The following is a 25,285-nucleotide window of genomic DNA, read 5'->3' as shown; positions in this document are numbered from 1 at the left end:
TACCACTGCTGGATTCAGTCGGTCATCTAGTTCAACCTTCTCAATGTCTCAGACCAGAGGAAGGGAAATGACTTTCTCAGGATTACACAGCCCTTGACAACCTTCTCAATGTCTCAGACCAGAAGAAGAGAAATGACTTTCTCAAGGTCACATGGCCCTTCACAAGGTTGCAAGGCCTTTGAATCTCCATCCAGTGTCCTTTGCACTCCAACATGCTTCCTCGTTTTCTTTGCCAGCGTTTCTCAACTTTGGCACTAGCAACATTTTGACCTGATGACTCTTTTTTGCAGTGGCAGTCCTATGCATTGTAAAGTGTTTTGCAGCCACCACACACTAAATGGCACTAGGGACCCCCATCCAGTTGTGACAACCGAAAATGTCTCCAGACATTGCCAAATGTTCTCAGAAGGGCAAAATCTCCCCAGTTGAGAACCACTGTTGTACATACATTTTAATTTTTTAAATCCCCAAAGGAAGAATCTTTTTCATTCATGGTTCCTTTCTTCCACTTTAACGCTTAGCTTTGTCCCTTTATGAGAGGGAATAGGAAGAATTTGGAAGAACTGCCCTGTGCAGCATGGGAAGGTTATACCTCCTGCCCTTCCCGTCCCTGACCTTTCCCATAATCCCTCAGCAGGGCGGCCTGTGGTTCCTTTGATTACTAATGGACCCCAACTTCAGGTTTAACCTTCAAAGCCCTGCTTATTCACTTTTTTTCTATACCACCCTCCGTGATGGCCAGCTAGAGAGAATTCCTCCTGCAGGATGGCTCTGATAGCTGTTCAGTCAACAAATCTTTATTAAGCAGGCTTACCCTAGCTGCTAGGGATTCAACCCAATGCACTGTGTGGCCCCGATTGGTCTTTTTTCTCTTAGTTGCCTGGTTTTCAACTTTTCTTCTGCAGTATACACAATAAATGGTTTTAATGGGGGCTTATCCAGAGTTTGGCAAAATCCAAAAATATTTTGCAAGGAAATACAGCATATAGTGTAGCACAGAACCCACAAGCTCTATAATGATTTGCAGTTGCCATGACTACTGGTGCGGCATTGACAATAGTGGTTTGCTCTGGGTGAAGGCCTAGCTGAGACACCTGTGGGTTATTCCTAGAGGTCAAGTTACAACTCCCTTCCTATCTCCTCCACTCAAAGAAATTGGCGTGCATGGTGGCTCATGCCTGTAATCCCAGCACTTTGAGAGGCTAAGGCAGGTGGATCTCTTGAGGTCACAAATTCAAGACCAGCCTGGGCAACATGGCAAGACCCCATCTCTACTATAAGTATAAAAATTGCAAGATGTGGTGGCAGGCACCTGTAATCCCAGCTACTAGGGAGGCTGAGGCAGAAGAATCGCTTGAACCCACGAGGCAGAGATTGCAATGAGCTGAGATCCTGCCACTACACTGCAGCCTGGGTGACAGAGCGAGACTCCCTCTCCAAAAAAAAAAAAAAAGAAAAGAAAAAAGAAAGAAAGAAAAAGGAAATGCATTAGTAATCAAGTAAGCTAGAGTGACGTAATTGTACAGATAATTTTGGCTTTGTCCTGACACACACACACACACAAAATATATTACTTCACACTTTGAGGTTTTTTTTTTTTTTTGAGATGGAGTCTCACTCTGTCTCCCAGGCTGGAGTGTAGTGGCATGATCTCGGCTCACTGCAACCTCCGCCTCCCAGGTTCAAGCAATTCTCCTGCCTCATCCTCCCAAGTAGCTGGGATTACAGGCACACGCCACCACACCTGGCTAATTTTTATATTTTTAGTGGAGACAGGATTTCACCATGTTGGCCAGGCTAGTCTTGAACTCCTGGCCTCAAGTGATCCACCCGCCTCGGCCTCCCAAGGTGCTGGGATTACAGGTGTGAGCCACCGTGCCTGGCCACACTTTTTTGTTGTTGTTATTGTTATCATTCATGAAACATTCCTTGCAACGGACCTCACTTCTCACTTCCGATCATGGCACCAAAATTGGGAGCCATTGGCTTGGATGACTTTTAAGGTTTTTTTCCAGCCTCAAGGATCAAGAATCCTCTGATTCTTCTAAGGTTTGGATAACTTCCTGTTCTTGATTGAATGGTGAGATGTCATTTTCACTGTCCAATTCCAAAGTTTGTGCCCAAAATTAACACAAGAATTTAATTATCAGATTTTAGATGTGTAAACAATTTGTATAAACAATTTAAATATACATCTGGTCATTTCTTTATCCCCAAACAGTATCCCCAAACAAATGGACTATTTCCAACTATAATAATATCAAAGCCTAATTGTCATTCATGTCTATGTTTTGAAATCTGTAATCCCATATTGAACAATTCAAATTGACTGAACATAAAATACAAATTACAGTCACAGGAAAAGAGAAAGCACAATGTTCTTGAAGCCATCCTCTAGGCAGGAATGATTCGGTCTTGGAACCCAGATGCTTGTCTCCCACAGAGATATATTTTATACAAATTCATGTAACAACGCACACATTTCCCAAAATGTATATTGACCTTCACCTGCGTCAGTTCATATAGCAGAATATTACAGGTCTTGCTTTGTCCAGCATGAACACTAATGAGCCAGGTTGAATTTTATGTCCCAAAAAGCAGTTTAGAATGAGTAAATTCAAGGGGAATATCGACGCTAATTTTTCGTTCTTATTTTAGCAGCATTCTATTTTTTGAAGTGGGTCTTCGGTCATTACTGCCAGTATAACTACTTCCCCTTAAGCAATTGTCAAAAGCCTCAAATGGGCTTTATAACCAATTTGACTCCTGTATGCCAGCATACCATTCCGAAAAATTAAATCTAATTTTAAAATTATCTCTTCATGCACCAGTGAAATATCCATTCAATTATCTTGATGTAACAGGATTTACAAACACAAGATAAATTATCTTAAGGGTATACTGTAAACCTCACCTTTCAAAATAAATGTTACTTATTTGCCTGAAGGAGAAAGTGGAGGCCCTCAGGATAATGAATCCAGTCAAATGAGCCAGATTTCTTCAAATTCAACTTGGCGGTTCAGGAACAATTGATAGCTCAGGGTCGATCATTAGTGTTCTCACATCCAATGCTCTTTTTTTTTTTTTTTTTGGTTATATATGTTTGGTAACTAAAGAATCTAACCTGAAAATACCATTTATATCTGTTTTTCTCCCTTGAGCACCATAACAATCTTATGAAGAAAGAAACAGATTCAGAGAATTTAAGGGGAAGCAGTATGATTGACTAGTCAGGAGCTCTGGCTTTGGAGTAACCAACGTCACCATTTCTAGCTGTCAGTCTTGGCTCCTCTGCTTACTTCCTGTGTGACTATGGGCAAGTGACTTACCATCTCTCTGCTTTGTTTTTTGTATCTATAAAATGGGGATAGTGATAGTAGCTACCTTGAAATGAGATGATTACATGAGGGGACTCGGTGAGACATGCATATGAAATGCATAGTCAGTGGCTAACCCATAGTAAGCTCTCAGTATATGTTGGCCACTGGCATTGTTTTTCTTTTTATAATCAGCATCTTTTTTTTTTTTTTTTTTTTTTTTTTTTTTTTTTTTTGATACAGGGTTTTGCTCTGTTGCCCATGCTGGAGTGCAGTGGCACAATCTTGGCTCACTGCAACCTCTGCCCCTCAGCTCAGGTGATTCTCCCGAGTAGCTGGAATTGTAGGTTCTGGCCACCACGCCCTCCTAATTTTTCTGTTTTTAGTAGAGATGGGGTTTCGCTGTGTTTCCCAGGCTGGTTTCCAACTCCTGGGCTCAAGTGATCCACCCACCCTGGCCTCCCAAAGCACTGGGATTACAAGTGTGAGCCACCGTGCCCAGCCCATGATCTTTTTCTTTTTTTTTTTTTTAAATGGTCCAGGTAAGTGACAAAGCTGAGATTCAAATCTGTCTCTGCCTGTCTTGCTATTACATAAAATCGGAGAGTTCTGCTTGGTCTACCAAATGCTTCTCCATATGTTCAGAGGTGCCCCTGGGAAACTCTACCTCATTTCTTTATTAAACAATGTTAGCTGGCCAGTTGCTCTATACTTCCTCTAGCTTTCATAGCACTTGGTGCGTACCAACGTGCTCACTAGGACTTCTTAATTAGTGAATAAGATTAATGTTGGAACTTGTAGAACTTGAGAGGTTTAGGGCATTTGATTCTTGCTCTGGTACATGGTGGCTGATATGTCACATTTAGTCCTAATATTACTGAACTGACCTCTAGCAATCACACAGTCCTATGCCTTTCTTATTAAACACGTCTCTTCTAATAATGACTGTATATTATCAGAATCTTCTTTAGTACGTATTTATTGGACATCTACTATGTGCTGGGTACCATATTAGCACTGGGATAAGAAATGACCACAATAGGCATGGTTAACAATAAGACCTTATTTCCCAAAATGTGGTGTGTATACCATCAAAGATGATTTCAGGTTGTACACATGGATGAGTACTTTTTATTTTAATAGTGATATAAATATCATGTTTCTTATAATAAATATAATAGTCATAAAACCTATAATTTCAAAGATGTTATTGCTTTGAACACAGTTCAAATAGATGTTCCCAGGGTAATTCACCTTAACTGGATCACATGAATTATAGATATGTGTTCTGTGAATACATGAGATATGGCAAAAATTATAAAGGTTGTACAAATTACTGAAGTGCAAGACACTCTACAATAAGGTAACAGATATAAATTTCTTGTTGAAAATCACAATTTTCTGCCAGATTTGTTGTCAAACTGCCAATGAATATTTTGTACCCTTCCCCTGGACCCAACAAGTCACAGAATTGAATCTTTCTATGTAAGAGATGGCAGTTATGGGGAAAATAGCACTGGACTGAGGTTAGGAGACTTGAACCAGGAGATGTCCAGTTCTGCCACTGGCTCTTGCCCCATGATGCTGGAAGAGCCTATTCCTTTCTTTGAATTTTTACCCTGGCTTCTGGTAGGTCCTCACCCTATTTCACAAGGGAATGAGATGCTGTGCCTGGGAATCCTTTGCAAATAGTAAAGCACTGATAAAAATATAAGGAGTTGGTGTCTATGTATGTAGGTCTATGTGTTATATGAGGTTATGATTATTGGGAAAAGTTAATGCACATGTTTCTGTCTTTGTTTACAATCTGCTGTTTGTATTTTGGTTTGTCTCAGGCTGAAGAAAAGAAAGTCTCGGAGAAAACTCTTCAGACTCCACTTTTGCCTTCCCCTGTGGCGGATCATGTGAAGTGTAACATTCTGAAAGCCCAGTTGGAAAATGCTTCCCGAGTGAACATCCAGGTGTGCCGAATGCATACATTCCTTTGATTTCATGTTATAGGATTTCCTCGATGCCGCAGAGAAGAAAGAGGCACCGTAGGACTGAGATGCTGTGTCAGTCAGGGTCCAGTCAGGAGATGGGAACCGGGTATGTGAACCATACCTGATATGTGAACCAAGATCTTCATATAAAAGAATTAGGTACATAAAAGGGTAAAAAGAGAACTTGAAGGCAGCAGTTCTCAAATGTTATTGTGCATAGGTCACCTGGAAAACTGGGCCCTGTGCCTGGAGATTTGGTAAATTGGGGTGGGGGCTCATGAATATTCCTCTTCTCTCCTCTCCCCTCCTCTCCTCTCCTCTTCTCTCCCCTCCCTTACCCTCCCCTCCCCTCTCCTTCCTTTATTCCTTCTTTCCTTCTTTCTTTCTTTCTTTCTCTCTCTCTCTCTTTCTTTCTCTTTCTTTCTTTCTTTCTTTCTTTCTTTCTTTGTTTCTTTCTTTCTTTTTTCTTTCTTTCTTTCTTTTTTCCTTTTTTTTTTTTTCCTGTCTCACTCTGTTGTGAAGGCTGGGCTGCAGTGGTGGGATCATGGCTCACTGCAGCCTCAACTTCACAGGCTCAATCAATCCTCCTGCTTCAGCCTCCCGAGTAGCTGGGACTACAGGCATGCACCACCACACCTAGCTAATTTTTGTACTGTTTGTAGAGACAGGGTTTTACCATGTTGGCCAGCCTGGTCTCGAACTCCTGGACTTAAGCAATCCTCCCACCTCAGCCTCCTAAAGTGCTGGGATTACAGGCGTGAGCCGCTGTGCCAGCCTGAATATGCATTTCTAACAAGCCCACAGGACCACATTTTGGGTCACACTACTCTAAGTTGCCAGAGATAGTAACTGCAGGCAGCACTTTCCATCCCTACAGCTGAGGGAACAGAGATGCTGTCAACACTAAAATTTAGATATTTGAAGGAGAAACCCTGTGGAGACTAAACTCAGACTTCTAAGCAAGGGTCACTGTGCCTGGCGCTGGCATTTCTGAGCTCTTAAGACATGATCTGTGGGGCCTGGACTCAGACTGAGGAGGGGACATCAGCTGGCTGGTGCTGATATGTCTGAGGTGGACACCATGCAGCTGGATCTGCCGGTGTTGGAAAACTGCAAATTGTATTCAGCTGTGACTGCAGGAGGAACTGCTGCTGCCCACATGAAGCAGCAAGGCTGGGGTGACTCGCAGCAGCAGGAAGCAGACAGCAGACAGGAAGGAGCACGTTCCTTCCACGAGCACCCCATGTGGACAGAACCTATCATGGAGTCAACTGGCAAAGCAGACCTGAGGTTTGCAGGCCCTTGGGCCAGCTCCATAAAATAGATGTTTGGCAGGTGGACTTGGAGTTAAAAGTTGCTAGTTTAACAGCTGCCATAAATTCTCCCATCTGAACTCATAACAGGTGTCCCGGGTGGACCTTGACTCTTTCCCTGTGACCCTAAATGCAGCCTCGGAATCATTTTCTGCATGGTGGGTATTCCAAGGAGGTACCACCCTGTTGATCAGATTTGGCACTCAGGCAGAAGCCCACTTGCCATCCTTGTCCTGGAAATATTATTAAAAAACTACAGTCCATGATTTCATTAGAAAAATATATAACTGTCTTCTTCAGCCTGGGCACAGTGGCTCATGCCTGTGGTCCCAGCACATTGGAAGGCCAAGGCAGGTGGATCACTTGAGGCCAGGAGTTTGAGAGTAGTCTGGCCAACATGGCAAAGCCCTGTCTTTACTAAAAATACAAAACTTAAGGTGTGGTGATGCGTGCCTATAATCCCACCACTCGGGAGGCTGAGGCAGGAGAATTGCTTGAACTCAGGAGATGGAGGCCACAGTGAGCAGAGACTGCTTCACTGCACTCTAGCCCGGGTAACACAGCAAGACTCCATCTCACAAAAAAATAAACAAATACATAAATTAATTAAATAAAAAATAAGAAATAAATGTTAAAAGTTATCTTCTTCATTCCTTATAAACCTAATGTATATGCTTATATTGCCAAGGATAAAGTAAATACTTAGTAATCTCTTCTATCATTATTTCCATTGATATATGTAGCAATCTGAATAATTTAGGTCCTTCCAGAACATACCATGAAAGTCAAGAAAAAGCTTACAAAATGCCTTTTATTTGGGGGTTGTGATATAAACAGGAGGCAGTAAGATGTAGAACACAAGTTTCAAAGTCAGATGGTCTGACTTTGAACCTTGATCTATGATTGATCAGGAATGTCACCTTAAGCTTGTTTGTCAACCTCTCTGGGCCTTAATTCTCTCATGTGAAAATGGAGATAATAACATCTATCAGGTTATTGGGACGATTACATGAGATGATCTGTGCCGAGTACCTGGTGCGACGCCTTGCTCTCCCACTGCTGAGATATTGACAGCAATGGTCACAGTTGTGGAGTGATGAAATTGCTGGGGGCACTGATTGCTTACAGATAACAGTGGTTGCCCTTTTTAGAGGATGGTGGGGTTTATTTCCCATCACAAACTCAGGAATATCAAGGTTATAGTCACAAATTCTTTATTTTCAGTCTACCTTCATTGATTTCGGGTATGCCATTTTTATACTATCACAGAACAAACAAAACTGACACGTATTTTGCAATTTACAAAGCTGTAATTATCTACATTAGAAAGTTGTAACGTATTCCCAATAACCCCATGCTGCAGGTATTATCTGCGGAGGACCCATATTTCTGCTCCATTGGAGAAGTGCAGTATATCGAAAATATTCCATTTTGTAAAGTATAGGGAAGAGATGAGAAATAGGTAAGAACACATTTCCTAGCCAAAAAGACATAGTGGAAGGGCATGAAAACAGGAAAAAAGCGGAGGAGTGTGAAGTCAGTAATTTGACAGCAGTGTTTCCCAAGATGTTGTAAGGAACACAAGCCCCACGGGATGCTCCCTGATAATTCTGGAAATGCTGCACATGAAATCCCATGGGACAGTCCCAGCGCACATCAGCTTCTTATAGGCTCTGAGAAGTCCTGCAGGAAAGAAGCGTGTTTTACTTTCTTTCACACCTAACTGGCCATAGGACACTTTGTAAAGTAGCTCCTACTGTTATCTGTAGAACTGAAATTCACAGGAACACAGAAGAGTGCTTTGGGAATTCATGGTTTAGAGGGTTTTGAGGGGTTGTGATGGAGGGAGAGGAGGTTGATGCACAGCCAAGTATACTGCTAGGGGTTTAAGTGTTAATCCCCTGTTGGCATCAGTGCACAGTGAGAGTATAAGGAAAGGAAGCAGAAGTCAAACAGACCAATGGTACTATCTGTTGCTAACTCTTAAAAAAGGCTTTGGGGCCAGGTGCAGTGGCTCACTCCTGTAATCCCAGCACTTTGGGAGGCTGAGGCAGGTAGATCACGAGGTCAGGAGATCGAGACCATCCTGGCTAAAACAGTGAAACCCTGTCTCTACTAAAAATACAAAAAATTAGCTGGGCATGGTGGCGGGCACCTGTAGTCCTAGCTACTCAGGAGGCTGAGGCAGGAGAATGGTGTGAACCCAGGAGGCCGTGCTTGCAGTGAATGGAGATCTCGCCACTGCACTCCAGCCTGGGTGACAGAGTGAGACTCCGTCTAAAAAAAAAAAAAAAAAAAAAGGCTTTGGCTGGGTATGGTGGCTCATGCCTGTAATTCCAGCATTTTGGGAGGCCAAGGTGGGCAGATTGCTTGAGCCCAGAAGTTCAAGACCAGCCTAGGCAACATGGCGAAACCTTGTCTCTGCAAAAAAATATGAAAAAAATTAGCTGTGCATTGTGGTGTGAGCCCATAGTCACAGCTACTCTGGAGGTTGAGGCAGGAGGATTGACTGAGCCCAGGAGGTCAAGGCTGCAGTGAGCTGTGATCGTGCTGCTGCACTCTAGCCTGGGCAAGAGAACACACCCTGTCCCAAGAAATAAAAAATCAAAAACAAAAATTAAAAAGGCTGTGATTAGGATGTAAGACTGGATCTATATGTGAGCAATCTTGACAGGATAATAATGCCATGTCCTCCAAGCCAATAGGCTTGAAATCTTTACTCAACATGTATTTAGAACAGAGGCCAAACTCTGTATGTTGTGATGGGTGTGAGGGCTGCAGGCCTCTGCATGTTCCATTGACCACTCGCGTGTGGTCAGCTGGCCTGGCTGGCTGAGTGGGTGTCTCTTCTTCCCCCACCATTCTTTGTGGGACTCATCAGAGGGAGGAGGACAAGGTTTCTCTCAAAATCATATGACGTGATTCCTGCCAAGCTGTTATGGTTGTTATGCTGATGTGAAAGGACAGATTCCAAATTCCTTTGTAAACTGTAAGTGCTATGTGAACATAGAGCTGATTATTATTCCTGACCTAAACTGTGAGGTGAGGGATTAAACTGCGGGTTTGGCTTTTCCCACACTATCCCTTTCTAATTCAAGCATGAGTTGGCACGTAGCAGGTGTTCAATAAAAGCATGAATGCAAGAATTGATTGCATCTGAATGATTGTCTTAATCCCATTACTCAAGAAAACATTTTTTGTTAACATATATAAACACCAGAGCAAGATTCTCTATTGATTGAATACTTGGTGAACTACCTCTTTGGTCCACTTGCCAATTTCTGTAATCTTTTGAATGTAAGAGACTTGAAAACATTTTTTGCATGCCAACATATTCAGTTTTGACTAACCTGAATACTTTCTTTAACAGGGTGGAAAAGAGGAATCAATGTTTGTAAATATCAATAAGAAATCCAGTCTTCAGGACGCTAATGTAAGGTCTGTTGCTCCTTGTCTGAATGGGGAAATGATATTCTCTATATCATCAACATTATCCTTGAAACATTGCTCATGAGGGCATTAGCTGATAAAATCAGAGGACAAATAAAACAGAGAATACGAGCCCAAAGAGATGGAAAAAAGACTGGCTTAACCAACTTTCTGCAAGCCTCAAAAATGCTGCTTATTCTCAGTTTTAATATCTCTGCCTGCTGCGTTAACAAAGAAATCAATCACTTGAGGTTGTCACTCAAGCATGTGAACTTCACCTTGCCATCCCCTCGCTTAAAGTCCTTTAAAGGCTCCGTTTATGCTCAGAATGGAATCCCAACTCTTTAACAGAGTGCAGGAGGCCCTTCACGACCTGGCTTCTGCTCGCAACTCCAGGTTGGCCTTGGCCCAGCTTCCCTTAGCCCATTGATGTGCCCTGCCTGCTGAGCTTCTTGCCAGTGCTGGGGCCACATATGTTCCTTTAAAATATTTATTTATTTATTTATTTATTTTTAAGATAGAGTCTCCCTCTGTTGCCCAGGCTGGAGTGCAGTGGTGCGATCTCGGCTCACTGCAACCTCTGCCTCCCAGGTTCAAGCGATTCTTGTGCCTCAGCCTCCTAAGTAACTGGGATTACAAGTACGCACCACTGTTCCCAGCGAATTTTTGTAATTGTAGTAGAGACAGGGCTTCACTCTGTTGGCCAGGCTGGTCTTGAACTCCGGACTTAAGTGATCCACCCACCTCGGCCTCCCAAAGTGCTGAGATTACAGGTGTGAGCCACCGCACCTAGCCTATTTTTTATTTGTATAAATGTATGGGGCACAAGTGTAACTTAGATCTGTGCATAGATTGCACAGTAGTGAAGTCTGAGCTTTTAGAATATCCATCACTCAAATAATGTACATTGTACCCATTAAGTAATTTCTCATCATCCACCCTCCTCCCATCCCCTACACATGTTCTTTAAAGCTTCCAGGCCACCACCACCACCCCAAACCCAGAGGAAGCCCGTCCTCCCCTGATCTCACAGAGAACAGGAGCTCTTTCCTTCTTGGCATGCTGGCAGTGGCCTCATTGCCACCCGGTGGTTTACTAACACCAGCAGGGTCTCCTTAGGGTAGTTTCCCAAAGTGGGTCCAAGGACCACTGCATCAGAGTCTCTTCTTAAAAACACAGACTCCTGGGTCCTACTCCAGACCTTTTGGATCCTTTGTGTGAATGTGTATGGTGGGGGTTTGGTGGGTGCCAGTAGAGACAAGAATCATCATGTTAACAGGCACCTAGGTGATCTAGAACCACTGCACTGGGGAATTATTATACTTGATGCCAAAAATAAAAGCTAACATTTCTCTGTATCACCTTATGATTCCCAATCTGTGTTCTTGGTATAAATTTGTCTTACTCCTGAGATACATACCCAGCTGCCTCCAGAGCTTTTCAAAAACTTAATTCATCTCTTCCTACCCCACCCCACTAATCTTCACCTGGTTTCCATTGTTAGTCAATGGTATTATTACCTACCCCTCACCCAGGCCTGCAAACTGGGAGTCCTTGCTTTTCTCCTACCTTATTCCCTCATCTAATTGGTCACCAAGTCCTGGCAATTTGACTTTCATTTTACCTTCCACATCCATCCTCTTCTCTTGACTATACCTTGAGCCCTCATTGTCTTCCGGGCTTACTGCTGCCAACAATCCTCTAAGATGCTTCTGTCCTCCCTTTCACCAGGGTCCTCTTCATTGTTCTAAGGACCTTTCTAAAATGCAAATCTGACTATGCCACTCCTTTGCTTAACACCTTTAGAGAGTTGAGGTCCATTGCCTTCAGTGTAGACTCCTCAGCCTGAGGCCCCGTATGACCTGGCCTCGACTTTCCCTCCAGTCAAAACCCTCTGCTCTTCCACTGAGACCTCACCGGACAGTAGTTCTAGTGCCCTGCGTTCAGCCAGGTCTCCACTCTGCCTCTCATCTTTGTGGTCTTCGCTCCATCTGGAAAGAGGAAATTCCTCCGCATAGCTTTCCCTGATGCTGACTGTTCCACCCAAGCAAATTCATGTGTTCCCCCAATAGACTACATTCTTCCAGGGACCATGTTCCCTTTACTCTGGAGTTGCAGCTTGAGGAAACCATGAGTGTAGGATGAATTGACTCAAATCCTCTATTTTCTCCTTCATGTGTTTATTCAACATACTTTTTTTTTTTTTTTTTTTTTTTGAGACAGGGTCTCACTCTGTCACCCAGGCTGCAGTGGAGTAGCATAATCATGGCTCATTGCAGCCTCGACCTCCTGGGCTCCGGTGATCCTCCCACCTCAGCCTCCTGAGTAGCTGGGACTACAGGCACGCTTCACCATACCTGGCTAATTTTGTACTTTTTGTAGAAATGGGTATTATCATGTTGCCCAGGCTGGTCTCAAACTCCTGACCACAAGTGATCTGCCTGCCTCAGCCTCCTAAAGTGCTGGGATTACAGGTGTGAGCCACTGCGCCCAGCCTCAACATGCATTTATTAGGCCCTGGCCACGTACTTATCACCATAGTGAGCACTGACCCAGAAGTGTCAGCTGACTTGCCAGAGGCCCCTTTCAAGGACCTCAACTTGTTTTGATGCCTTGTTGGTCCTAGGAGGTAATGAACTGATTTTTTAAAAGATGAAATTAGTCATGACCACTACAAAAATGCATTAAACATTTTCCTTAAAATTACTATTTTGAGTAGGGTCCATTGGTTACCTGAAATAAATTCTTGAATAAAGATAAAAGTGAAACTTAATTTTTAGCATTTTCACACATACGCGGAATTAAAATGTGTTACAGCAAGTCCTAAAGGTCTTCTGATTATGCATTTTTCACATAAAGTATAGTATGGTTCTTTATCTTTTTTTTTTTTTAAAAAAAGCAAATAGTCTGTGCTATGTTTAAAATAGAATAGCTACCAGATTACTTGGAATTAAAAACAGGTTATCCATAGTTTTCTCTTCATTTTACTGGCAAAACCTGGTTATGAGCCAAACCCTCAATCTGGTTCACCCCTCATATTGGGGGGCAGGGATGACTATTTTGGGGCAGAGAAATTTTATTTGGTACCTCAATTATGTTTAGTTCCCCCACTTGCTATATTTTCCCTATGATTTTTTTCTTACTGTTTGGATTTTCTATGGTTTTAGAAAATAATTATAATTATTAACTAAGTAGAGTAGAATTCAAGAAGGCAAAAAAAAAAAATGGATTTCTTGATTATCAATGTTATTAAGGTGTACATTAACTGAGAAAGCAGTCCCTATGGCTAAAACAAGACCATAAACCGTTTTTTGATGGTATTGTTCTGTTTTTTCGGTGTGTCTCTAGAAGTCCTATTCCTATTCGTGTGGAAACTGCCCAGCCAGCTGCGGAAAAGCCGGAAATCAAGCCTCCCCGAGTGAGGAAGTTAACAAGACAGTATAGTTTGTGAGTTCTGTACTGCAACTTTTTCAATTAAAACAACTACGATGACTAAATGTTTAGGTACAAATGCTTCTTAGCCCCTCTGACTAGCCCCAGGGAGCAGCCCCCAAATTCCATTTATTTCCAATTTAGGTAATAATGAGACTAGCCCTTTCTCCCTGAAAACCTTACATAGTTGGCATAAGGATTCATTGTTGACTACTGTGTAATAAATTACTCCCAAACTTAGTGTCTTAAAACAATCCACCTTTATCATCTCACAGTTCCTGTGGAGAGGGGGTCGGGGCATGGCTTAGCTGGGTCTTCTGTATCAGGGGCTCTTACAAGGCTGCATTCAAGGTGTCAGGGCTGCGATCTTATCTGCAGGCTCATTCTTACGGTTGCTGACAGGGATCAGGTCCTCAAGGATTGTTGGACAGAGGTTGCCCTCAGCCTGTAGTCACATAGGTCTCTCCAGCTTTCTCCATTAGAGAAAGCACACAAGAAGAGCCAGAGAGAGTGCCAGCAAGGCAAAGGCACAGTCTTTTGTAACCTATGCACAGAACTGACATCCCATCACTTTTTTCTTTTTTTTTTTTGAGACAGAGTCTTGCTCTGTCACCCAGGCTGGAGTGCAGTGGTGTGATGCTGGCTCACTACAATCCGCCTCCCAGGTTCAAGCAATTCTCCTGCCTCCGCCTCCCAAGTAGTTGGGATTACAGGTGTGAGCCACCATGCCTGGCTGATTTTTGTATTTTTAGTAGAGACGGGGTTTCACCATGTTGGCCAGGCTGGTCTAGAACTCCTGACTTCAAGTAATCTGCCTGCCTCAACCTCCCGAAGTGCAGGTGTGAGCCACTGTGCTCAGCCCCCATCACTTTTGCCATATTCTGTTCATTAGAAGCAAATCCCTGTGTCTAGCCCACACTCAAGGGGAGGGATTACACAGGGGCATGAATAGTAGGTTGGGGATCATTGCAAGCTACTTAGTAGCTGCTTTCCGCAGCATATCCATGAAAAGGCAGCCCCGTCTGTCAACAGAGCCAAAGCTGATCACTGAGCTTTGACACCTGTAGGAGGCGCCATTTCCCAAAGTGTCCCAGAATCACCAGAGTCCATGTGCACCTGACTGTTCTAGGCATCGTTGGGGAATAGTAAAGTGACTTTGACAATTCCCATCCAAAGAGTCACAATTTACTGGAGGGAAAGACAAGAGTCACAAATAATTATAATCCAAAGCAGAAAGATAACTTCTGTAGTCAGGGTGGTGAGTACTAGTAATAATTGTAGTAATTATCACAATGGTAGTTCACATTTCTTTTCCCTTTTTTCTTTTCTTTCTTTTTTATTTTTTATTTTTTGAGACAGAGTCTTGCTCTGTCACTCTGTCACCCAGGCTGGAGTGCAGCCGCACAATCTTGGCTCACTGCAACCTCCACCTCCAGAGCTCAAGCAATTCTCCTGCCTCAGCCTCCCAAGTATCTGTGATTACAGGCACCTGCCACCACGCCCAGCTAATTTTTTTGTATTTTTAGTAGAGACGGGGGTTTCACCCTATTGGCCAGGCTGGTTTCGAACTCCTGACCTCAAGTGATCCACCCGCCTCGGCCTCCCAAAGTGCTAGGATTACAGGCGTGAGCCACCGCGCCCAGCTTGTAGTTCCCATTTCTTGACCTTAGCTATGGCGTGGGTACTGTGCCTAGATGTGTCATTGGTCAGAGAGTAACTGCAGGGGGATCTGTGGACAAATGGAAAGCATGGGGACTTTGGAGTTGGAAAGGCTTCTGTCAGGCCCCTGGCTAGTTTACAGCTGTAAGCTCTTGGAAAAATGACTCTGTGATCCTCTCTTCCTTCCTCTGTAAAATGGGTGAGATAATACCTGCCTCTGAGGAGTTTTGTGGGGTTTAACATGAGACAATGTGGGTAAAGCCCCAATGCCCTGGCCATAGGATGAGGTCCCCTTTCTTTCTTCTCTGGGACCTGGAAGCTTCTGAGGAAAGATGGAGTTTAGGGGGTACCCAGAGTGCAAAATGTAGGACAGAAAACGGGATTCTGGATGCAATTCTCTAACAGCTGTCTCAGGTCTGCCATTCGTACATGGGAAAAGGAAAAGACACATGTATGGGAGATATGAAGGGAGACATATCCTACCTCATTATCCTTCATAGAAACTTCTGGTCAGCTGCATTTCCCAGGAAAGCCAAAATGAGTAAAGTTCAAATAATTAACAGTCCTAATGATCCCTGGCGGACAATTAAGCCATGACAATTTGCTTCCCTCGAGGATAAAGCTGGCAGAACTTGCCATGCCTTTTACATTTTGAAACTCAAAATGTTATTATCACTCATTTGAGAGATATAATCACGTTTGAAACAATGACTGTCTGATACATAACCTGGAAGGAAAGAAAATTCACTAAGTCACCAAACTCATTCTTTTGTTTTTTTTTTTCTTTTTTTTTTTGATACAGAGTCTCACTCTGTTGCCCAGGCTGGAGTGCAGTGGCACAATCTCAGCTCACTGCAACCTCCGCCTCTTGGGTTCAAGAGATTCTCCGGCCTCAGCCTCCCAAGTAGCTGGGACTACAAGCGCATGCCACCGTGCCCAGCTAATCAAACTGGCTCTTTTAAGGACACTCTTTTTCAAACCTTGAACTTTACATGTGTATTTCTTAAGCTGTCCCAAAGTATTCTGCTTGGAAAATCAAAGAATGGCAGCATTTCCCTCATTGGTAGAAAATAGCAACATGCGTGGATGAAATTTTCCCCGTGTTATTGTCCCATAAAGAGTTATCGAATCCTTGACACTGGTTACCACTCATTTACCCATCTTTATTTAACATATTTTTTAAATTTTTTTGAGGTGGAGTCTTAATTCCGTCACCCAGGCTGGAGTGCAATGGCGCAGTCTCAACTCACTGCAAACTCTGCCCCCTAGGTTCACGTGATTCTCCTGCCTCAGCCTCCCGAGTAGCTGGGATTACAGGTGTCCACCACCACGCCCGGCTAATTTTTGTATTTTTAGTAGAGACAGGGTTTCACCACGTTGGCCAGGTTGGTCTCGAACTCCTGACCTCAGGTGATCCGCCCGCTTCAGCCTCCCAAAGTGCTGAGATTACAGGTGTGAGCCACCATGTCCAGCCTTTGCCCATCTCTTTAACTCTTTGATATGGATAAAGTTGGCACATGATCAAGGAATATAAATGGGAAAACTCAGATTTCTGATTTTCTGGAAAACATTTTTTGCATCATCATTTTTGAGATACAGATTAGTGTGCGCACATCGCCCTTTTGGCTGTTGTAATAATTCCAGTTCCTAGGCTAGAATAAGGTGTAGTCGGATTGTAGGTGGCTCCATCAAAAGCATTGTAACATTCAGGTGCTGTGAACAAGTCTTTGAACCACTGCTTTTAAAGGTACAAACAAAAATCTCAGCCACATTGTTTCCTGGAAATATGACAAGGAGGGAAAATGTGGCCACTGCATGCAGTGAGAAGGGAGAAGTAGAGGGCCTCTACAGCGAGTTTGAGTTTGAGGCAGGCGAAAAGATCTTTTTTTTTTTGGAGACAAGGCCTCACTCTGTTGCCCAAGCTGGAGTGCAGTGGTTGATCACAGCCCACTGCAGCCTCAGGTGATTCAGCTCAGGTGATCCTCCCACCTCAGCCCAACTGGTGGGTGCCACCACGTCTGGCTAATTTTTGTATTTTTTGTAGAGACAAGACCAGACCATGTTTCCCAGGCTGGTCTCAGACTCCTGTGCTCAAGCAATTGGCCGCCTTGACCCCCAGAGTGCTGGGATTACAGACACGAGCCACTGTGCCCAGCCAAAAGTGTCATTTTTATACATACCAGCTAGTATGTTTACAAAATGATGAGCTATTTTATTTTTTTCCAGAAATATAACTTCACTGTTTATTTAAACATAGCGTAAAAGTCTAAAAAAAATTCAATAGTGCTCACTTTGGCAGCACATATACTAAAATTGGACCCATACAGAGATTAGCATAGCCCCGCTGCGCAAGGTGGACGTGCAAATTTGTGAAGCATTTCATATTTTAAATTTTTCAATTAAATAATAAAGTATAAGTTAATTAAAAAAATTAAAGAAAGGGAAAAAAAGTAAATAGGCAAGATAGAAGAGAAAAGTAGCCAGTTTCCCAGAATCCAAAATAACCAGGGTTCATAGTTGATGACTGTTACATTAGACGAGTTTCTATGCTTATATATTGTTAAATTAGAAAGAAACAACTTCAAAGCAAAAACTCATTCTGTATGTAAAATTTTACTTATTAAAGTGTTGTTTTGTGACTTTATCATGAGTTTACCTTAGAAACAGGTAAAACTGAAGACTTGCTGAATTTTAGATATGCTTCTTGGCCATAAGCTCTGAACTAAGACAAAAGATAAAAACCATTACGAATTTGGAGTCTTTTTCAATTTTAGACAGTATCAGTTGACTCTCTTCTGTGAAAAATGAGCTGTTGTTTTTATTTTAAATGATTTTTTTTTTTTTTTTTTGAGATGGAGTCTTGCTCTGCCACCCAGGCTGGAGTGCAGTGGTGCGATCTCAGCTCACTGCAAGTCCGCCTCCCGGGTTCACGCCATTCTCCTGCCTCAGCCTCCCGAGTAGCTGGGACTACAGGTGCCCGCCACCTCGCCCGGCTAATTTTTTGTATTTTTAGTAGAGATGGAGTTTCATCATGTTAGCCAGGATGGTCTCGATCTCCTGACCTCATGATCCACCCGCCTTGGCCTCCCAAAGTGCTGGGATTACAGGCGTGAGTCACTGCGCCCAGCCTTAAATGACCTTTTATATAAAACTAAATAATAATAACTATGCTCTTGAGGTGATAATTTTTTAAATGAGGTAAAAAGAAATTTTAACCCTGCTCCTCCACTTAACTAGCTATGCGACCTTGAACAAATAATTTCACTATCAGCTGCTAAATATCATCTGATTCTCTGAAAAATGGAGATGGTAATAGACAGGGTCAGCATGAAAATTAAGTGGGTGAATGAACGCATAACCCATCTGACCTATGTCATCTATGTGGATCCAAATACTTGGTGTATTATTAATTTTTCCACATACTTATTCAATTTTCACCGTTTCCCCTTTTTAGTAATGAATCCTAAGTCCTTCCCTTGAGGCTTCTCCATACACAGAATAATCTAAAACCTCTCAGGAACCCCTCAGTCAACCCCATCTGCACTGCAGCTGTGTCCCCTGGCCTCGTGTTCCCACATGGCTCCGTGCTGGGCTGAGGCCTTACCAGTGACTCTGCACAGGCTGCATTGGTGCCTGTCTGTCATGGGTCTTGTATCTATATTCTTGAGCTCAGCCATCATTCTAAATTACAACCCCTATGCAAGGGTGGCTCCAGAAGCTGTACACAGCAGATCCTTAGGGACAGTGGCCTGGAGCCCCCTTCACCACCCTTAAAGCAGAGAGTGAAACAGATGTTTGTACACCCATGTTCATGGCAGCATTATTTATAATAGCCAAAAGAGTGGAAACAAGCCAAGTGTCCGTCAACAGATGAATGGATAAACAGAATGTGGTATATCCATATAATGGAATTTTTGTATCATAAAAAGAAATGAAATTTTGATATATGCTACAATGTGGATGAACCTTAAAAATATTATGGTGACTGAAATAAGCCAGACATAGAGGAACACAGAGTGTATGATTCCACTTATGTATGTGAGGTTCCTAGAATAGACAAATTCATTGGGACAGAAAGTGGAATTGATGTTACCAGAGGCTGCAGGGAGGGGCTTGGGGAGTTCTCATTCAATATCAATACAGAGTTTCTGTTGTCACTGATGAAAAAGTTTTGGGGACAGATAGTGGTGATGGTTGCACAATATTTTGAATGCATTTAGTGCCACTGAATTTTATATTTATAAGCAGTTAAAATGATAAATATCATATTGTGTATATTTTACCACCAAAACAAAACAAAACAACACCCTGGCAAATGACAGAAAATTCAGCCCAAATTTGTTTTGGCAAAAAAGAGTATTGGATCCTGCAAGCTGGACATCTGGTGGACATCTGTTTGGGAACCCCCAATCCCTATCCCTGGTCTTCCCACCCCTGCCCATCCTCCGTCCACTCCTCACAGCCTGTTTATTATTGTAATGAGCAGAGCTTCATGTGCTTTTAGTAACCGCAGTGATGAAGACGACCTCCCTCCAGACCTGGCCGAGGCAGTGGGAGTGACCACAGCTACAACCACAAACACCACAACTGCCGCCACACAAGTCTCCGTGCCGCTGCCGTCTCCCAAGGTCCAGAATGTCAGCTCGCCTCACAAGTCAGAAGGCAAAGGCCAGCTGTCCCCCGGGGCCAAGGTAGTGTGGGGTGGAAAGCCCTGGCAAGCAGCCACACTTGCTGGGAGTTCAGTATCAATTTACTGAGTAGCATCTGGTGCATGTATTTCATTTTTGCATAATCAAATTTAAATTTTGCATAATCAGTTGTGTGTACTCATAAAACAACAGCAACAACCAGAACATGTTTTTATATAACTTGACCCCAAAATACAAACCAACCGTTTGCGAGAGAATAAGTGAAATATAAAATCAGGTTCATTGTACTTTAATTGCAATGTAAGAGATTTTTGAGGGCAATTTTCATTTAGAATCTCATCTCTATAATAAGCTATTAGTCCACTGTGAAGATAGAGAGAAATGATTCCCCCCAACCATAGTGAACAGTTTGGAGGAGCAAAAACAGAAGTGTCCCCATCCCTTTCCTTATGTCATATAGCTGGTATTTGTAGTTTGAAGATAGGAAATAGTATTCCATTTGCTGGTTTGAAATTTCAGGAAATTGCCTGAGATGTGAACGGGCTATGACAAAGGCTTTACACAAGATATTTTTCTTGGTTTTCTTTGAGAGACCTCTAGCTACAATCACTCTTTGGCAATTAGTCCAAATACAGTTGAACCTATTGCTATCCAAGTGGATACAAGTCAGAGGTTGCAGTGGTCTATGCAACTACATGGAGAAAAGGTGTGTGCATGAGGCAGGTACCCTGAAGGCAAGACCGGAGCTTCAGAGGCTGTTCTCAGCTCTTCCATTCATAAGCCACAGCACTCACTTCCAAAACTTTTATTTCTTCAGGCCTCAGTTTCTTCCTCTTAAAAATGGGAATAAGATCTGCTATCTTGCCCTGGCTGGCATCAGGTCCGGTGGAGGTTAAAGTGCTCATGCAAACTGGATGCCTGAGGCTTTTGCAGCTTCAGGTATCACAATTCCTGGTGACAGCTAAAGAATAAGGGTCCAGGGCCACCTCCTGCATTACCAAGGCCAGTCTTTCACCTGGTCCCTTCCCTAGGTGTCTCTGGAAATATCTCTGCTTAGGTGTTCTGCAACAGAAACCTGGCTGGAGCGCTCAGCAAGCGACTGGCCAAGACCGAGGTTCTCTGCTTCTCTATAGATCACCTCTTGGCATCTTAGCCTGGATTATCCTCCACTGTGTGGAGCCCCCTATACAACTTTGTCTCAGGTGTGGACACAGGCTCCTGTCACATATCCCACACTGTGGTTAAAACCAGGCTGAAAGAAACATTTACAAAACAGAAGGGAGTCGGGGTGGTGTGAAGGGGACGCAAGTGGCATCCTACCAAAGGCCACAGGGCTCCCTCTCCTGGCCATCTCTCTCTTTGGGGCCTTGCTTGCACCACGTTGATGGGACTTATTTTTTCTGCCTTAAAAGACCTCGAGGCCATCCATGCAGCTAAGACCCCAGAGCAGGAGAACAAAATGTTTTCCAAAAGCAAGCAACATAATACTCCACATGCCATCACCTGCCATGAAGACCATTGCTCTTAATGTGCAGATCAGTTTCGCTCCTGGAGGACCCTGGATTTGATCCTCTTAATCTAAGACAAAGTCTTTGCTCTCTCTTTGTATATTCAGAGGACTCTTTCAAGTGTTTTTCCTCCAAAAGACCAGTCAAACAGCACTAAGAGCACTTAAGAAAAGCTGCCTGCAGCTCCGAAAGGGACAGCTCCCCACATCATGTCTACTTCTACCAATGAAAAAATTGGGGTGCAGTCTCAACATTTGGTATACTACTTGGCTAGGGAAATACAAGGGGATTGTCACGCTAATGAGATCAGCATAGAGGAGAGACTGGGAACCTCTGTCTCTCTTTTCTGGTGAACTTCATGATTGACGCAGTGCTGTCTCTAACTGGGGGTGTTTTTGTCTGTCTCCCTAGAGCCCCTCTGACCGAGGAGGTGCCTTTACCCTGGAGCCAGGTGATCTTCTGATGGATTTCACAGAAGCCACTCCTCTGGTAAACTTCCTATTTTGCTAAAACCAGAAAAGCCACAGACCATAGAAACATCTTGGCAGTGGGACGGATGGACAGAGGTGGGCATTGCTGTTGAGGAGCCTCTTCCTCTTGTCCTGGAGGCTCAGGGATCAGCTTTCATTCAGGGGTCAGGCACTGTGGGTCCCTCCACCTCTAGAGCCCTTGAGGGAGGAAGGGGTGCTCCCTTTGCTCCGAAGGTAGTTGTGGGGGTCCTGCCCGTGCCTGTCTACTGCACTTCGAGAGTTATAGGGCTCTTCGGTGTTTTGGTCTCGGCTTCTTGGCTTCCTGGACTGCGCCCTGCATGCCCACCCGTGGGGAATCTCTTGCTGTTGCTTCTGACGATCCATCTGGTTTGAAGCACTGGCTCAAGGCCACACCCCAGCTTTCCAGGCCCCTCGCACCTCCTGCCATCTTCCATCCTCTGCATACAGGTCTCCCCTTAGGGATGGCAGCCCTTATGGGACTCCTGCAGGTGAGAAACCCTTTTCAGGGGACAAGTAAAGGGCCTGGTGGGTCTGAGAATCAGGGTCAGTTTCCAAAAAGAATACATGGTGGCTTTGACAAGAGTGATGGGATTCCTTAGGGATCATTGTGTTGCAGGTCCAGCTTGTAGATTTAATTACTTATACATTTAAATGGTCTTTTCTTTGTTTGAACCAAATAAGCTGAGATTAGAAAGGAAGCAGCATCTGGCAGAGAATCGGAGATGCCGTGATCTGAGGGGTGATGCCTGCCAAATGACTGTCCAGCCTCTGCTTGCACCCCTTCAGGAACAGGAAGCTCATTCTCTCTCCCCAAGACATGCTGCTCACATCTCAGGGTACCTCCAACTTAGCTATGAAATGGGTATAGGCCTGTTTCACTGCCCAGGCATGGGACAGCTGAGGTCCTTGTACTGCACTGAGACACAGCCAACATTTCACAGCTGAAGTTTGCAGTGAATGTGTGTCCTCAGGACAAAGCATCCTTTGAGGTGTGAGTGCATGTACTCAGGCCTTCTCTGGCTTTTTGGCAAGAGCTTCCTCCATTTTGGGCTTTCCTTGGTACCATGGGCCTTGACCTTCCTTTGTTTCAGAATCCTGTTTCCATGAGTGCCAAAGGGTCCTAGAGGGGAAGAGGGGACTCCTGCTTCTCCCTTTGGTCCTCTTCCCTCCATCTCCTTCCCCCAGCATCAGAAATGCAAGCAGCAGCTCTCCCACCTGTTGGTAGGGTGATGGAGAGATCTCTATCTCAGGGGACCGGGCCCACCTCCACAAGTCAGTGTCTTGGATGCTGTGGATGAGGGCTACAGAGGGGCTTCCTTATCCATGGGAGGAAGGAGCCAGAAGTAGAGGGAGGCAAGGGTAACCCCCATGCCTGACTTGTGACCAGGGTTTCCTCAACTAAATGGCCCCAGCCTATCAGCTGGAACAATGCGTTGGGACCATCTCATCCAGTCCTTCACATATAGATGGGAAAACCAAGGCCCAGACAGGGGCAGACACTTGTCCCAAGTCACATAGCAAATGTGTATCAAAGCCAGTTCAGAACCTAGACCCTGGGCTGCTATTCCAGTGGCAGATGGCCCAATCCAGGATGTGTCTCTCTCTTTCCCTGTTAGCCAGTCCCCACCCTCAAAGCAGGTCAGATGCCCTGGTCTCAGCCTGAACTGTGGTGCAGCCCTGGGACAGTCTCCCAGCTGTCAGCCCAGGTTTGGTCCTCCGAGTTGCTGAGTGGAGCATGAGGAGGGGAAGTGCTCGGGTACCTTGGTCTGAGAGACTCAGCCTGGATGAACTATGGTTATTTTGCCACCAGCCCTGTGCCTTTGCCTCTGGCTGCTCTCCCTGGGCCTTCCCGTCAGCATTTCCCACCGAAGAGAAAGCAGCCCTTTACAGGCATGAATGTAAGAACTTCCCGGGTGCTACTCGTCACACAGGCAGTGAATTACCCCTCCTTGGTGAATACTTTTTCCATGCAGTCATTTGCCAAGCTTACAGCCTATCTCTAGCCCCCTGTCTCCTACTGGCTGAGACTCCTGAGGCCCCATCACTATCCTGGTCCCTAGCCCCAGTGCTGGACTGACAGGGAACTGGAGATCTTGCCTTCATTCAGCAATGTTCCACCAGGACACTATCAGAACTAACATAACCCTAGCTGGGCATGGTAGTATGTGCCTGTAATCCCAGCTACACAGGAGGCTGAGGCAGGAGAATTGCTTGAATGTGGGAGGCAGAGGTTGCAGTGAGCCAAGGTCGCACCACTGCACTCCAGCCTGGACAACAAAGCAGGAGTCCATCTAAAAAAAAAAAGCCAGGCATGGTGGTATTATTCCTGTAACTTCAGCACTTCAAGATGCCAAGGCGTGTGGATCACCTGAGGTCAGGAATTCAAGACCAGCCTGGCCAACATGGTGAAACCCCATCTCTACTAATAATATGAAAACTAGCCAGGCGTGGTGGCACACATCTGTAATCCCAGCTACTTGGGAGGCTGAGGCAGGAGAATCACTTGACCCCAGGAGGCAGAGGTTGCAGTGAGCCGAGATCACGCCATTGCACTCCAGCCTGGGAGACAAGAGCGAAACTCCATCTCCAAAAACAAATTAAAAAAAAAAAAAAAGAACTAGCATAAGCCTTATCGCTTTTATCACTCTTGATACTTGTGGCTGGTCTCTGTGTAGAGTGGTTTTCAAAGAAGCACAGTCCAAAGGGCCCAGAGTAATAAAAAGGTTCAATCTGGAACAGGCATCTTTCAAAAAGTCATTAAAGAATATTAAATTAACACCTCCTATAACACATCTTGATTTCTTTCTGCCTTTTCTTCTATTCTCTTACATTCCTGCTTGACTCCAGGGACTTTCATTCTCAAACTCTCCGCAAAGAAACACTCTTTCCAACTTCATTTTTGTAGCTTTTCCTCCCTCCTTTTCCCAAACCTTTTCTGCTGTAATCCCCAGCTCTTTTATTAGGTAGCTCAATTTAGCAATCTTAAGCCTTAGAACCTTTGCAGCTTCACGTCTTTCCATTTCCGATTCTGCATCAGAGTTCATAATCAGATCTGAGTTTCTGCCTGGGTTGTAAGAGGTAGAGTACGTGGGTGAGAAGGGAAGGAGGCAAGTGAGTCAAGACAGCACCTGCTCTCCAGTTGGTATTTTCTTTAGGGTGTGAATGTGAGCAGGTGCTTGGGGGCATTGGCGTTGATGGAGCGAGGGGAGTTGGGGGAGGGTACATTGATGCATTAGTGATGTTGACCCTAGAATGCAGAGTCCCTACTCCAAGTCTGCCATGCTAGCTTCCCTCCCCAGGTAACACAGACCATCAACACCTATGCTTTCTGTGTTCTTGACTCTTTCTTTCTGGGGCTCGTCCCTCTCTGATCCCCATGCTCCATGAACCACTCACCCAACTGCAAAGCAGAACCAATTAGCACCCAGATCCCTTTTGGGCCATGACATGTTAGTCAAAAGTTCATGTGTCAGGGAGTACAGGGCCCTGGCCAGAGGAAGGCTGT

At 44.3% G+C, this 25,285-nt stretch overlaps 1 protein-coding gene and 1 non-coding gene across 3 annotated transcripts in view; both read left to right on the top strand.

Moving 5' to 3' along the window:
• Nucleotides 1–25,285, top strand: part of LOC105481108 (erythrocyte membrane protein band 4.1 like 4B) — a 150,821-nt gene that overhangs the window by 107,962 nt on the left and 17,574 nt on the right. Inside the window, exons 18-22 of one of the 2 annotated variants that reach the window (XM_011740401.2) lie at nt 5,153–5,278; nt 9,983–10,050; nt 13,390–13,488; nt 19,646–19,823; nt 21,701–21,778. In XM_011740401.2, the coding sequence (XP_011738703.2) occupies nt 5,153–5,278; nt 9,983–10,050; nt 13,390–13,488; nt 19,646–19,823; nt 21,701–21,778 (549 nt within the window). Of the gene's footprint in view, nt 1–5,152; nt 5,279–9,982; nt 10,051–13,389; nt 13,489–19,636; nt 19,824–21,700; nt 21,779–25,285 lie in introns of both variants that reach the window. The other variant, XM_071078125.1, reaches the window with a different exon arrangement.
• On the top strand, nt 17,416–17,521 carry LOC112426533 (U6 spliceosomal RNA). The gene has a single exon (XR_003017901.2). It is a non-coding gene; the product is annotated as a U6 spliceosomal RNA (small nuclear RNA).

Source organism: Macaca nemestrina, chromosome 14 (genome assembly GCF_043159975.1).
Source record: "Macaca nemestrina isolate mMacNem1 chromosome 14, mMacNem.hap1, whole genome shotgun sequence".
Lineage (NCBI taxonomy): Eukaryota > Metazoa > Chordata > Mammalia > Primates > Cercopithecidae > Macaca > Macaca nemestrina.
Note: the sequence above shows the minus strand (reverse complement) of the source record. Positions and strands in the feature narration are given on the sequence as shown.